Here is a 13,754-nt window from a genome sequence, read left to right as displayed (position 1 = left end):
GCTTGGGCACAGCTTTGCTTGTTAGCCTGTGTATAGCTTTGCTAGTTCTCTGTGTTTGTTCCTAGTGTATGACTAGCTAGCTTGGGCACAGCTTTGCTTGTTAGCCTGTGTATAGCTTTGCTAGTTCTCTGTGTTTGTTCCTAGTGTATGACTAGCTAGCTTGGGCACAGCTTTGCTTGTTAGCCTGTGTACAGCTTTGCTAGTTCTCTGTGTTTGTTCCTAGTGTATGACTAGCTAGCTTGGGCACAGCTTTGCTTGTTAGCTTGTGTACAGCTTTACTAGTTCTCCTGAGATTGATCTGTGTATGTTCCTAGTGTATGACTGGTTTGCTTGGGCATAGCTTTCCTATTAGCTTGTGTACAGTTTACTAGTCTTCTTGTGTTTAGCCTGCTGGTTTTCCGTGTGTGTGTTTCTTCTGCTTCTGGAGCTTCAGCCCCTGTTCAGTCCGTTGCCAGTACTCCTTGATACTGAAGCTCCAGCCTTAGTCTTGTTCCTTGACTTGACCATTGCTTTAAACCTGCCTACTGCTGGAACCCGGACATTCCTGCCTGTCTGCCCTGCCTTCGCCTAGGTGCCTGGGGGCACTCCTGGATCCTCATTCCTGCTGTTCCTGCTTGCAAGTTCCAGTTCCGGTTTTTCCTGTAAGTCCTGCCGGCCGCCCGAACCTGAGGGCTCAACCCTCGGGGAAAGGTGGTTAAGCGTAGGTGAAGCCTAGGTCCAGTGTGTTCCGGTCCCGTGGGTTCCGCTCCAGTGTGTTCCAGTCCAGTGGATTTCACTCCTGTATGTTCCAGTCCAGTGGGGCCCCTCCAGTGTGTTCCAGTCCAGCGGGCTCCACTCCAGTGCACACCCGTCCGGTGCGTTCCAGTTCCGTGTATTCCTGTGTGGAACTCCAGTCCGGGGTTCCGGTCCAGTCTTGTCTCATCTCTACCTTGAAGGTGATCTTGCCTGCCACTGCCGCTCCACGGTAGTGGCCCAAGGACTCACGAACCCAGTGCTCCCGGGGAAGAAGCCTGACCGTCTGCCAAGGTCCTCGAGCACGCGACAGTGAACATCAGTGTAGAACAAAATAATCATAAAGATCAAAGCTTTTGCATGGGCAACCAGTGTGAGAAGATAAAGAATCTTCATTTATCAAACTAGACAGGCAGCTTGAGGGTTAATTGAGACTATAATTCTATTCAACTTTTCCACTTTCCTTTATCAAATGGAGATTTAAATTGATTAACATTTTGGATGCCAAGAAAAGCTCTAGGATTTCTCTTCTTCGGTAATGTGACAGATAACATGGAAGTACATACATAAGAGGATAGGATTCCTGGCCTTAATCTCCTCCACAAATGATATAAATGTAGAATTCTTTGCAAAGGCTGAACAATTACATCAAGTTTCTCAGTTGGTGCAGAGCTGTGAGAGAAGAGGGCCAGGACTATGAAATCAAAGCTGGTGCTGAGCGTGGGGCTGCTCCTGACCTGTGTGTTTCAGGCACAGGCTGACCATCATGTGCAAGAAGGGTTTGATGCTGGCAAGGTAATATTATTATGTAAATATAATGTAATTTTATTGCAATAACATCTTTCATACAAAAGCATTTTAAACACTATACTGTCCCAAGGTACTCAAAGAGGGGCTGACACATTAGTGGTCAGAGCCTGGAATTAAGCAACAAACTCAAGAGTGGTTTAGGTTTCTCTTATATTTTTTTTCTGACCATTCTTTTGGAGTCTAACCCAGTGACTACAAAAGAATGGCCTTTGACCGCCAGTATGATGCATATAAACTTGCTAGCTTGAAAGCATGGTTGTTTTTCCACTGATCAAGGAGGAGGCGTACTGCTCTGAAGAGATATTGCAGTTGATGTGAGTAATGTTTAGTAATTTTTAGGTACTTATTTCTTCATTTTTTTAGATTGTGCTAATGTGCTCATTTAGGGGTCCTTTTGCTAAGGTGCGCTGAAAGATGGCTTGTGGTACTGTAGGCGTGGGTTTTGGGCGCGTGCCAATCCACTTTTCAGGATGCCTGTAAAAAGTCTTTTTAAAGGACGTGCGTCAAAATCAAAATTGCTGCACATCCATTTTGGTTCTGCGACCTTGCTGCCAGCCATTGACCTAGCGGTAAAGTCTCATGCAGTAACTGGGCAGTAATGACCGGCACGTGCCAAATGCCACTTGGTGCATGTCCAATACACGTGTCAGAAAATAAAAAAATTTTTCGGTTGTGCATATTGGATGGGCGGCAAAAATGAAATTACCACATGAGCCATGTGGTAGTCGTTCGGTAACTCCATTTTGGCGCGCATTGGGTACGCATAGACATGCAGCTTAGTAAAAGGGCCCCTAAGGTGCCCTTTTACTAAGCTGCGGTAAAAAGTGGCCTGTGCTAGTTTGGACGCGTGAAATTGATGTGTGCTGGGCCATTTTTTACCACAGCAGGTAAAAAGACCATTATTTAATGGGGCAGTAAATGGCTTTGCAATAATATTAAAAGTAGCGCACGACTATTTACTGCCTGTGCCCTTACCGCCAACTACATACTTGGCAGAAAGGGCTCACATGCTACTCGTGTGGTAATCAGGCAGCACGTGGCAATGTGGCTGCACTGCCGATTACCACCGGGAACACTCCCTGAGGTTGGAAATAGAAAATTATTTTCTACTGTGGGAAACAGCACACGCCAGCTTCAAAATTACCTCCGGGCACCCTTGCTAACCTGGCAGTGTTGATTTGGCACATGCTACCTACACATTAGCCCTACCACTGCTTAGTAAAAGGGCCCTTAACACTTTTGTTGTTTTAGGCTTTGGCTATAGTATTAACTATTAGGGAAAAGAGCTTTCTGAGTCTCTGATAGGTATGTGTCCTTTTTGGATAAATTACCTCCGGGCACCCTTGCTAACCTGGCAGTGTTCATTGGCACATGCTACCCACACATTAGCCCTACCACTGCTTAGTAAAAGGGCCCTTAACACTTTTGTTGTTTTAGGCTTTGGCTATAGTATTAACTATTAGGGGAAAGAGCTTTCTGAGTCACTGATAAGTATGTGTCCTTTTTTGGATAATTTACCCTCCCCCCCCCCCCCCCCCCCTTTTTACAAAGCCGAACAGTAATGCCGACACAGCCCATTCACTTTGAATGTACTATGTTGGCATTACCGTATCGCCAGTCACTAGCATAGCTTTGTAAAAGGAGGAGAGGGGGTTATTGAGCACACAGTTGAAGAATGTATGACCACATATAATTGTGTTGGATTCTGTTTAGATTCATGATCATTTGATAGGCTTTTTTTGTTAACTTTTTTTTTCTGTATTTGACATTTATGCACTTGTTTTAGCACTTAGTTTTAAGATTCATATTTCTTTGTTTTATTATTTATTATGGGCCTGTTTACTAAGATATGCTAAGGGCATGCTAGAGTTTTTAGCACGCGCTAAATGCTAAAGACGCCCATAAGAATAAATGGGTGTCACTAGTGTATAGCGTGCGCTAATTTTAGGTGCGCACTAGGGCCCCCTTTTACTAAGGCGTGCTCATGTTTTTAGCACACGCTAAAATTGTGGGCGCGCTAAATGTTAGCGACGCCAATGCATTCCTATGGGCATCTCTAACATTTAGCGTGCCCACAGTTTTAGCGCGTGCTAAAAACATAATTGTGCCTTAGTAAAAGGGGGCCAAAAAATGCTAGCGTGTGTTAGCAAACAAGGCCCTATGATTATCTATTTAATTGTTTGATAGAGAATTGTTTGTTTGATTTTAATTAATTTATATGTCCTGATTGACAGTTTTGACCCTGACACAGCCTTTTTGAAGGCGAAACATGGCCAAATCGGACACCTTGAATAATAAACAATTCTTTCTTCAGTTTGTTAGTCTGCTCTGCTTGTCTAGAGATTTGATTTGCTGCACTAAAAAAAAAATTGGGAGTGACTTGGGGAGTATTTCACTATGCCCAGCAAAGATTTTATTCTCTACACAATTTTCTCTGTGCATCTGTGTCATAGAAGAGAGGTCATAGCGAATTCAGTAATTCAAACCTGAACACCAATTAAACTAGTGAATGAATATTTGGAGTATCCAGAATCAAGTTAGGCATGCTGTCTGGCATAATGTCAGTATACTGAACATTTGAACAGCTGGGATAATCCTGCCACTAATACATACTCTCAATAAGTACCCATATAAGAATTCATATAATTTGATATTACACTGTAATTTTTTTTCCAAGGAGATGTGTACTAGACTCAGTGAGGCAGTTCATTCAGTCACATTCTATAGTTTCTTTAAAACACAGTTCTCATCCACAATCTCTGAAAAGTATGTTGTCTATTTCAACTCTCTGCAAGGCACCCTGATTCCCTTAAGCTGTTTTCAAAACATTTCCTTCATTTCCCGTCCAGTATGTAGGGAAGTGGTATGGACTTGCCATGGCAGCAGACAGTCCACGGTTTATGAAAATAAAGGATACAATGAGAATGCCCATGTCCACCTTCACACTCAATGCAGATGGCGGCCTGGATGTCACTGTTTCCTTCTCTACGTAAGTAGCATGTAAAAACATAAAAATATTACCCAACCACAGGGAAACACATTTTAGCAATACAGCACAGAAATAGGGCTCAGAAAAATTTCTCAGAAAAATTTCAAATCTGAGAGTCTGAACCTGGCTCTTTGCCACTCTGTCTCTGGATCAAGTCCCTTAATGGGTTAATTGTCCCACTGTCCACACTGGGACACAATCCATGAATGTTTTTTGCCCACAGATATTGCCTCAAGTTTCAAAGAAAGATGTATGTGAATGCTTTCACTTTGAAACCTCTTCCAAGCAAGTATAAAGTACTTGTGGACTTTCTGTATGGGTACCTTTTTCATGGAAAATAAGGAATTTAGCTCACACTTTAAATTTAAGGTGTGTTACATCCCTGTAAAGAGGGTTTACAATCTAAGGGAGTCTTTTACAATGCAGGCTTACCGCTCGCTAATTCGGAACTACCGCTGGCCCAACACAACCACTGGTGGAAGTTCAATGGGTGGTGGTAAATGCACCCCGCCACATGCCAACGCGGTGAGGGTTATCTTACTGTGTGGCTATTTTGGGGGGAGGGGCATTTTACCCACTGGTAAAAAGAGCCCTGGTGCGTGGGAAAAATGGCCCCCACCGCTACCACAGGGCCATTTTTCCCGCAGCTTAGTAAAAGGACCCCTAAGTTTGTACCTGACACAATGGAGGGTTAAGTGACCTGCCCAAGGCCAGAAAGAGTTTAAGTGGAATTCAGACCTTGGTCTCTTTGAATCACAGCCTGCTGTTCTAACCACTAGGTACCCCAATGTTATGCAAGGAGTGCTTCTATAATGGCATCTGTGCGCACAGATGACATTATAGAATACGGGTGTAAACCCGCATTGGCGCACCTAAAGTTAGGTACATACATCAGGTCAATGGCAGGTGTATGGGCATGTCTAAGGGCAGCATGTCATGCACATAACTTACAATATTGTGCAAGTTATGGGCATAAGTAGAAGACATGCTCATGGCCCACCCGTGCTCTGCCCATGTGCATGCCCAATGTACAGTTACAAGCTACCTTATAGAATAGCACATAGTGTACTTTTTTATTTATTTATTGTATTAGGATTTTTTCATGTAGTTATAGATTTACCCTTTAAGTTTGTACCTGCGGCAGTGGTAGGTTAAGTAACTAACATAAGCTCACAACGAGCAGTAGCAGGATTTGAACTCTGGCTCCCCTGGTTCTCAGCTTACTGCTCTGTTAGGGTATTCCTCCCACCTATAAGGCATCACAGGATCCAATTTAGTAAACCATGCTAGATATGTAATGAGCCTTTTCACACATCCTAACAGTTAATACAACACATTAAATGCTATGTTAAACACCTGGGGCTAGATTTACTAAAGTGTGCATCCCTGTTACATATACTTACTGCAGGTCCCAGGTTTTACAATGGGACCTATTTACTAATAACATGCATTAGTAGCATAGTGTGTTTTAGTAAATCTAACCCCTAATGCAGAACTCACTATTAGGGGACTTGGGCAGGGGATTGGGTAGAACTGTGGCTCGCAGATGAGATGGAGTCATTACTGAGCATTAACTGATGTGGCAAATAATGTAGAACTGTTAGCTACACATGTCTCTCTCAAAACTGTCAGATAATAGTTATTGAACTGTCAGCTAATAGTAATAGTTTTTGACACTACCACAGGCAGAATTAGGTCCATATGTTCCGGGCTGACATCTATCCAGGTGACTTGTGATTTCTGGAAGCTATTCAGGGATGGTCAATATTCAGCGCCATACCTGGATATCTGACTGGGCATAGTTAGGTCAACAGTGTACGTGATCCAACATGCCTGGTTAGCTTTTCGGCATCAGCATTGAATATCTGCAGTGCCTGGGCAGCTTTTGGGTCCAGCCCAACTCTGCCTGAAGTACTGTTAGGCTGCCACTAGAGGTCGTAGCAGACATTTTGAAGAGCCAGCCACTATGGGCAGGTGCGAGTGGGCTTCACTCCTGCACCTGTCAACCCACTGGACCACCTGGGGCTTATCCTGAATACCTGGAGCTAATTTAGCTGGTGACAGCATTAAAAAAAAGCACTGACTGCTGCCAGCTGAATATCAGCTGGACAGTATTCTGTAAGTGATATGTAATTGGCAACACCAGCCATGCCCCTCCCATGGCTCCACCCATGTGAATGCTCCCCTTGCATTTAAGTGCTATGCCATTTAGGCACACCCTTACAGAATAGCGTATTTACACATATATGTGTGCACATGTGAATGTCAATGTCAGTATTCCGTATAGTTACACATGCAAGTGGTACTTAAATATGGGTGCCCACTGAACTTTAGAAACCAAATCAACTGAGTTCTGCAAGGTCTTTCTCCTTATGCAGAACAGTCTTTTCTCTCATTCCACGTAGTATGCCATCATAATGGGTAGATAAGCATACGAGGTCTCTTCTTAATTTCTTCTTGCATGCCACCTTTTCTATGTCTAATTACAAAGTTCTGTAAAAATGTATAGAGACATTAATGCTTGCATGGGCATTGCCCAAATCCAGCTTCCTGTGTAACCTGCCAGAGAGACTCCGCTACAGGAGCCTTCTCAAATGAGGTCACAAAGCCTATGTTTGGGGTCGTAACCTAAGTGGGCCTTCCATAAAGATATCATTGGCCCAAGCCTCCAGGTGGGTCGTGCACTTTCTGTGGCCATGCACACGGCCGAATTAACACTATATTGGGCCCTAGCCAAACATATATTTGTGAGCCCCCCTATCCCACTATCAATTCACCATCCAGAAACAGCAGGGAAAAGTGCAGAGCCTACCTGTGGGTATGACAGAATAAAAGTATGTGAGTGAGCATGGGAATTATGCAAGCCCATGCTTTGAATAGGGAGGCTTCATGGTTAGAGCTGGACAGCTGCTAAGTTACCCGGTTGCAGGAAGGAAATTCTGAGCCAGTTCTGGATTTCTGCAACCCTATCCTGGTACATTATGGAACCTGAAATCCTGATTTCATTTGGTAGTATCAGGGACTAAAAATAGAATACTAAATTGGGATATAAGTTAAAAAACAGGACTGGCCAAGAAGTCTCCTTCCTGGAGCTGGGTAACTTGGCAGCTTTGCAGCAATGGGCTGAGAAAAGGGAAGCTAGGCAAGTCATTTTTACTGTCCGTTGTCTCTGCCTCGGGTACAAATCTGAGATTTCAAGGTCAAACTGTGAGATTTCAGGACTATGTGTCCAAGATAAGGGAAGCTAGGCAAGTCATTTTTACTGTCTGTTGCCTCTGCCTCAGGTACAAATCTGAGATTTCAAGAGCAAACTGCCTGACAGTGAGATTTCAGGACCATGTGTCCAAGATATACATTTACAAAGTTTTACATGTGAAAAAAAATGGAAAAGGCCAAATGAAATTAGCGTTTTTTGATGCTTCTGAAAAGATATAGGCAGAATGGAGACAGTATTAGGACACTGTTCACAGGAATTTATCCAAATAAATTCTCTGAGCTGAACACTTCCTTTCACTTAATATGTGCACAGGTATATTTGTGCCAGTGAACTTCTCCACTCCAGCCCAGCCCAGATTTTCAAAGGGAAGCTGCTTTATTTATGTGATTACCCTCACCAGAGACACAGAAACATACAAAAATGCAAGCATGGACCCTCTAGCTAGTTCTCTTTTCTAGTGCATTCCTGCTGCTCATGTGCTTATCCAGGCAGTGTCCCCATCAGGTCTGCACACCAACATGTAAAATTCTGACATTTGCTGCTGCTACTTTTCCTCAGCTGACAGCAGACCCCTCACACTTTTCTCCATTCTTCAGTCATACCCCTTTTTAACAATATTTTCCCCCAGAACACTCATTGATTCCACTGGTTCCCTCCAAAGAAATACCCTGTACAAAACTCAGTCAGCTTCCCCCACAGCCCTTGTAGCTCAGCTATGCCGCCTCTGCTATGACCAGGGTTGCCAGGTTGAAAAAGTTTTCCCCACACAAATGAGCCCAAAACCCACACAAAGTTAAACCCCGCCCCTGACATCAACCCCGCCCCGACGTACCCCCGACGTAGCGCCGATGTCACTAACCCCACCCCTGACGTAGCCGCCAACGTCACTAACCCCACCCCTGACGTAGATGCTGACGTCACTAACCCCGCCCCCGACATCATTAACCCAGCCTCTGCGGGGCTTCTATTGGACCAAATTGGACCAATAGAAGCCCCAGAAAACTGCCCAATCACCACAACATGGCTTTTTAAAAGCCATCCAATTTCCCGCAGCCGGCAAAAATTGCCCGCAACGGGCCGCGGAAAGCCGCCCAATTGGGCGGGAAAACCGCAGACCTGGCAACCGTCGCTGTGACTAAAGCCTCCTTATTGGCTGGATCCTGCCACAACCTGTGCAGTGAAAGGGGGGAAAATAGAGAGCTGTAGTGAGCTAAACTCTGAAAAATATCCACACACTTAGCCATCCTTCTAGCTTTGAAACACGAATCCTGAAAAAATCGAGGCAGTAGGCAATCCTAGCCTCCTGAATCCTGAGCATATCTGAAAGGGCCCCCCCTCTCTAAACTTTTGGGCCTGAGGCAGGTGCCTACTTTGTTTAGGCCTTAATCCAACTCTGGCCATGTGAACGTGATTCAGCCACAAAGATTTATAAGTGGTATTTTAAAAGGCAATTTTCATAAGCCTTTTATGCAGGAACTAGTAAGGTTGTATTGATTAGTTGTTTTTTGTTAACCAAATAGTTCATATTAAAGTATTGTAATGAGATGGAGTAATAGTGAAGGCTGTATAATGAGGAAGATTGTGCAATTTGTTTTGACATAAGGTATAATGTTTATTTACATTTTCAAAATTTCTTTATATACAATATTTTTGGTATAAACTTTGTTACAATTTGTGAAAAGCGTTCCTTGTTCAGGTCCATTTATGATTTTGACAATTACATTTTCTGAGTTTTTAACTCTTGAGAATGCTATATATAATTGTTCATGTGTAAACATAGGTTCCGGTAGATAAATTCTGACCTTTTCAAATGTTTGTCCTTGTGCTTTGTTTATAGTCATCGCAAAAGCCAATTTTACTGGGAATTGTTTTCTAAGTATTGTGAAAGGCAGGTCACTGTTAGATGGTGCTAGTTGTATGCGTGGTATGAAGACAATTGTTCCCGCCGTAGATACAGAGGGAGTGAAACAGTGAGGGAGCTCTCCATCCCTCCTTGCTTGCAGTAACATCCGTAGTCCAGGCCCTGTGTAGGACCACAGGGGTGGTCATTGAGACAGTGTTTGTGTGTGTGAGTGTGTGTAAGACAGAGAGACAGACAGACTGTGTGAGTCCGACAGTGAGTGTGTGTTAGTGATACAGAGGGAGTGAAAGTGTGTCTGTGTGTATGTGATAGAGACTGTGTGTTTGTGTGACAGAGAGATAGTGTGTGTGTGTGTGTGTGTGGAACTGATTTCCATGACCCCTCCTTCCCTTGCTCTAATTCCGTCTGTTGTGAGAGTGTGTGCTGGACCACAGGGGCGGTCATAGAGACAGTGTTTGTGTGAGTGTGTGTAAGACAGAGAGACAGACTGTGTGAGTCCGATAGTGAGTGTGTGTGAAGACTGTGTGAGTCTGATAGTGAGTGTGTGTGAGAGAGACAGAGGGATTGAAAGAGTGTGTGTGTGATAGACTGTGTGTTTGTGTCTGAGAGATACAGAGAGTGTATGTGGTGAAGTGATTTCCATGACCCTCTCCTTATGTCTATGTTGCAGGCCCCGCCCCTCCCTCCCTCTTTGGTCCTACTTGAAGACAGAGATTATTGTATTTAGCGATGGTGCCCTCCCTGCTTACCTTTGTTCCGTGTTTGGCCAGCACAGCATTAACTGTGGAGGGAGGGTGCTCATTGCATCCATTTTTTAAAATTTGTTTCGCGAACACCAGCTGAATTTTAAATGCGGAGGGAGTCTGTTCAACGCTTCACTGACGGCGCCGGTTTTTCTTTTTTCTTCTCGTCCGTGGGAACGTCAGCTGAGCGGTTTCTTTGCAGGGAGGCTTTTCACCGCTTCACTGCTGGCACCGGTGTTGGGGGTGTTTTCAGCGCTTCAGTGACGGCTTCTTTTTTCCGCTTTTGTTTTGTTTTCGTCTGTGGGAAGGCCAGTTGAGCGGTTTCCGCTTTTTTTGAGTCGTGGGAAGGCCAGCTGAGCGGTATCTGAGGAGGGAGGGTGTTCACTGCTTCACTGCCGGCACCGGTGTTCCGCTGTTCAGCGCGTCTGCCATCAGGTAGTCTCAAGTGTTTTCAGTTTGTGTTTTGGCGGGCAACTATTTTCGCGAACCAGTTGTGTGTGTGGGGGAGGGGGGGGACAGGATCAGCTGAGTTTTTTCCCCCTGGATTGACGGCATAATGGATGCAGTGACATCAGCTGAGGCTTCGGAGACCAAGAAAGTTACGGACACAGGCAGCCAGGTTTTAGAACGTTGGAGGTGTGTTTTATTATATAGGAAATGCTTCCTTACCCAAGTAAACGGACCCTCTGAAAACTGCCCTATTTGTAGCTACCTAAAATGACTTTGCACATTTTGCTGAAAACGTCCAGAAGCCGAATAGCAAATATAGCCATTTTCAAAATAGCAAAACATCTATCTTCCCCACCCCCCGTAAATGACCACTTACTAGATATTTTGTGTTGTGTCCATTTATCTTTTTGGTCCATTAAAAAAAAAAGTCCAAGTAAAAAATGCACAAAATCAAGCCATTGGGATGTAGGAGGAGCCAGCATTCTTAGTAGACTAGCCACACAGACATCCCAGCAGAGCAGTGGGGGTACCCTAGAGGGCACTGCAGTGGACATCACCTAAAAGCTCCTAAGTACTCTCACAGTTTTCTCCCTTGTATAGTGAGCCCTCCAAAACCCACTAAAAGCCTACTTTACCCAACTCTATGCCACTACAATAGCCTTTATGTGGGTACAGCATGCTTTTGGTGGGTTTTGGAGGTATCACACTTTCCACCACAGGTGTAACTGTTAAAGTGGATTGTGGGCCTGGGTACCCTTCTCCACAGTGCATTGCACCGACCACTAGGCTATGCCATGGACCTGCTTGCTGCTCTAATAGGACTGGCTATAACATATGAGGCTGTCATAGAGGCTGGTATGTACTGTTTATTTTACATATTTGGGGGTGGGAGAGGGTCAGTGACCACTGGGGAAGTAAGGGGGGTCATTCCTTTATTTTTCCAGTGATCTGGTCATTTAGGGCACATCTTAGTTTTAGTCATGGATGCTTTTCATCCGTAATGGAACAAAACAAAAATGTCCAGGTCTTAGGAACGCCCAAATATTGCCCTCAACACGCACCCTTTGAGATTTGGACGTACTGCATAGAAAAAGTCTGGAAAATGGGTTTAAAAAATAACGATTTGGATGTTTTGGTGAGAAAAATGTCCAACTGGTGCTTTAAGTTACTTTTTAGACGTTTTCTCTTTCGAAAATGAGCCCCATAGGTATCAATAGTGTACCTACTTTTAGGCACAGTAGTAAGCATTCCTGGGGAAACATTCAGATCAGAGGAAGGAGGCTCTTAAATAAACTAGACGGGCTGAAGTTAGGACCCGAAGTGGTGAACTGGATTAGGAACTGGTTGACGGACTGAAGCCAGAGGGTGGTGGTGAATGGAATTCGCTCGGAGGAGGGAAAGGTGAGTAGTGGAGTGCCTCAGGGATCGGTGCTGGGGCTGATTCTGTTCAATATATTTGTGAGTGACATTGCTAAAGGGTTAGAAGGTAAAGTTTGCCTATTTGTGGATGACACAAAGATCTGTAACAGAGTGGACACCCGGGAGGGAGTGGAAAACATGAAAAAGGACCTGAGGAAGCTAGAAGAATGGTCTAAGGTTTGGCAATTCAAATTCAATGCAAAGAAATGCAAAGTGATGCACTTAGGCAATAGGAATCCACGGGAGACGTATGTGTTAGGCGGGGAGAGTCTGATAGGTACAGACGGGGAGAGGGATCTTGGGGTGATAGTATCTGAGGATTTGAAGGCGACGAAACAGTGTGACAAGGCGGTGGCCGTAGCTAGAAGGTTGTTAGGCTGTATAGAGAGAGATGTGACCAGCAGAAGAAAGGGGGTGTTGATGCCCCTGTATAAGTCGTTGGTGAGGCCCCACCTGGAGTATTGTGTTCAGTTTTGGAGGCCGTATCTTGCTAAGGATGTAAAAAGAATTGAAGCAGTGCAAAGAAAAGCTACGAGAATGGTATGGGATTTGCGTTACAAGACATATGAGGAGAGACTTGCGGACCAAAACATGTATACTCTGGAGGAAAGGAGAAACAGGGGTGATATGATACAGACATTCACATATTTGAAAGGTATTAATCCACAAACAATCTTTTCCAGAGATGCGAAGGCGGTAGAACGAGAGGACATGAAATGAGATTGAAGGGGGGCAGACTCAAGAAAAATGTCAGGAAGTATTTTTTCACGGAGAGAGTAGTGGATGCTTGGAATGCCCTCCCGCAGGAGGTGGTGGAAATGAAAACGGTAACGGAATTCAAACATGCGTGGGATAAACATAAAGGAATCCTGTTCAGAAGGAATGGATCCTCAGGAGCTTAGCGGAGATTGGGTGGCAGAGCCGGTGGTGGGAGGTGGGGCTGGTGGTTGGGAGGCGGGGATAGTGCTGGGTAGACTTATATGGTCTGTGCCAGAGCTGGTGGTGGGAGGCGGGGCTGGTGGTTGGGAGGCGGGGATAGTGCTGGGCAGACTTATATGGTCTGTGCCCTGAAGAGGACAGGTACAAATCAAAGTAGGGTATACACAAAAAGTAGCACATATGAGTTTATCTTGTTGGGCAGACTGGATGGACCGTGCAGGTCTTTTTCTGCTGTTATCTACTATGTTACCATGTATAACTTGTACTTTCCACTCTATATGCACTATAAATGCAAAAAGTACTAGTTCAGATCTATGTGGGGATTTTTCTCATAGGGTAGTTTCATTTTTAAAATTAGTAGAAAGCCCACAGAAAAAAAGTGCTCATGACTTTACATCAACATAGGCAGTTTTGAAAATGGCTTCCTTAATATTTAATAATACACTTGCAATCCTGGATGTACACAACTAAACATCTGTGTGTACCTGAGGCAACAGGCATTTAGGTCTCAAGGAGCATCAGTGATAAAGTTAGAATTGACCCCCGAATTCCAGGCCACTACTTGAAGAGGTAGGCCACTTTTTTGCTTGGCTG

General features: G+C 44.4%; 1 protein-coding gene across 1 annotated transcript in view; it reads left to right on the top strand.

Annotated features, from left to right (window-relative positions):
- Positions 1 to 1,428: 1,428 nt before the first annotated feature.
- LOC115473573 (lipocalin-like) overlaps positions 1,429 to 13,754 on the top strand; it is a 68,394-nt gene continuing 56,068 nt past the window's right edge. Inside the window, exons 1-2 of the mRNA XM_030208647.1 lie at positions 1,429 to 1,527; positions 4,392 to 4,531. Coding sequence (XP_030064507.1) covers positions 1,429 to 1,527; positions 4,392 to 4,531 — 239 coding nt within the window. The remainder of the gene's footprint in view (positions 1,528 to 4,391; positions 4,532 to 13,754) is intronic.

Source organism: Microcaecilia unicolor, chromosome 6 (genome assembly GCF_901765095.1).
Source record: "Microcaecilia unicolor chromosome 6, aMicUni1.1, whole genome shotgun sequence".
In the NCBI taxonomy this organism is placed as follows: domain Eukaryota; kingdom Metazoa; phylum Chordata; class Amphibia; order Gymnophiona; family Siphonopidae; genus Microcaecilia; species Microcaecilia unicolor.
Note: the sequence above shows the minus strand (reverse complement) of the source record. Positions and strands in the feature narration are given on the sequence as shown.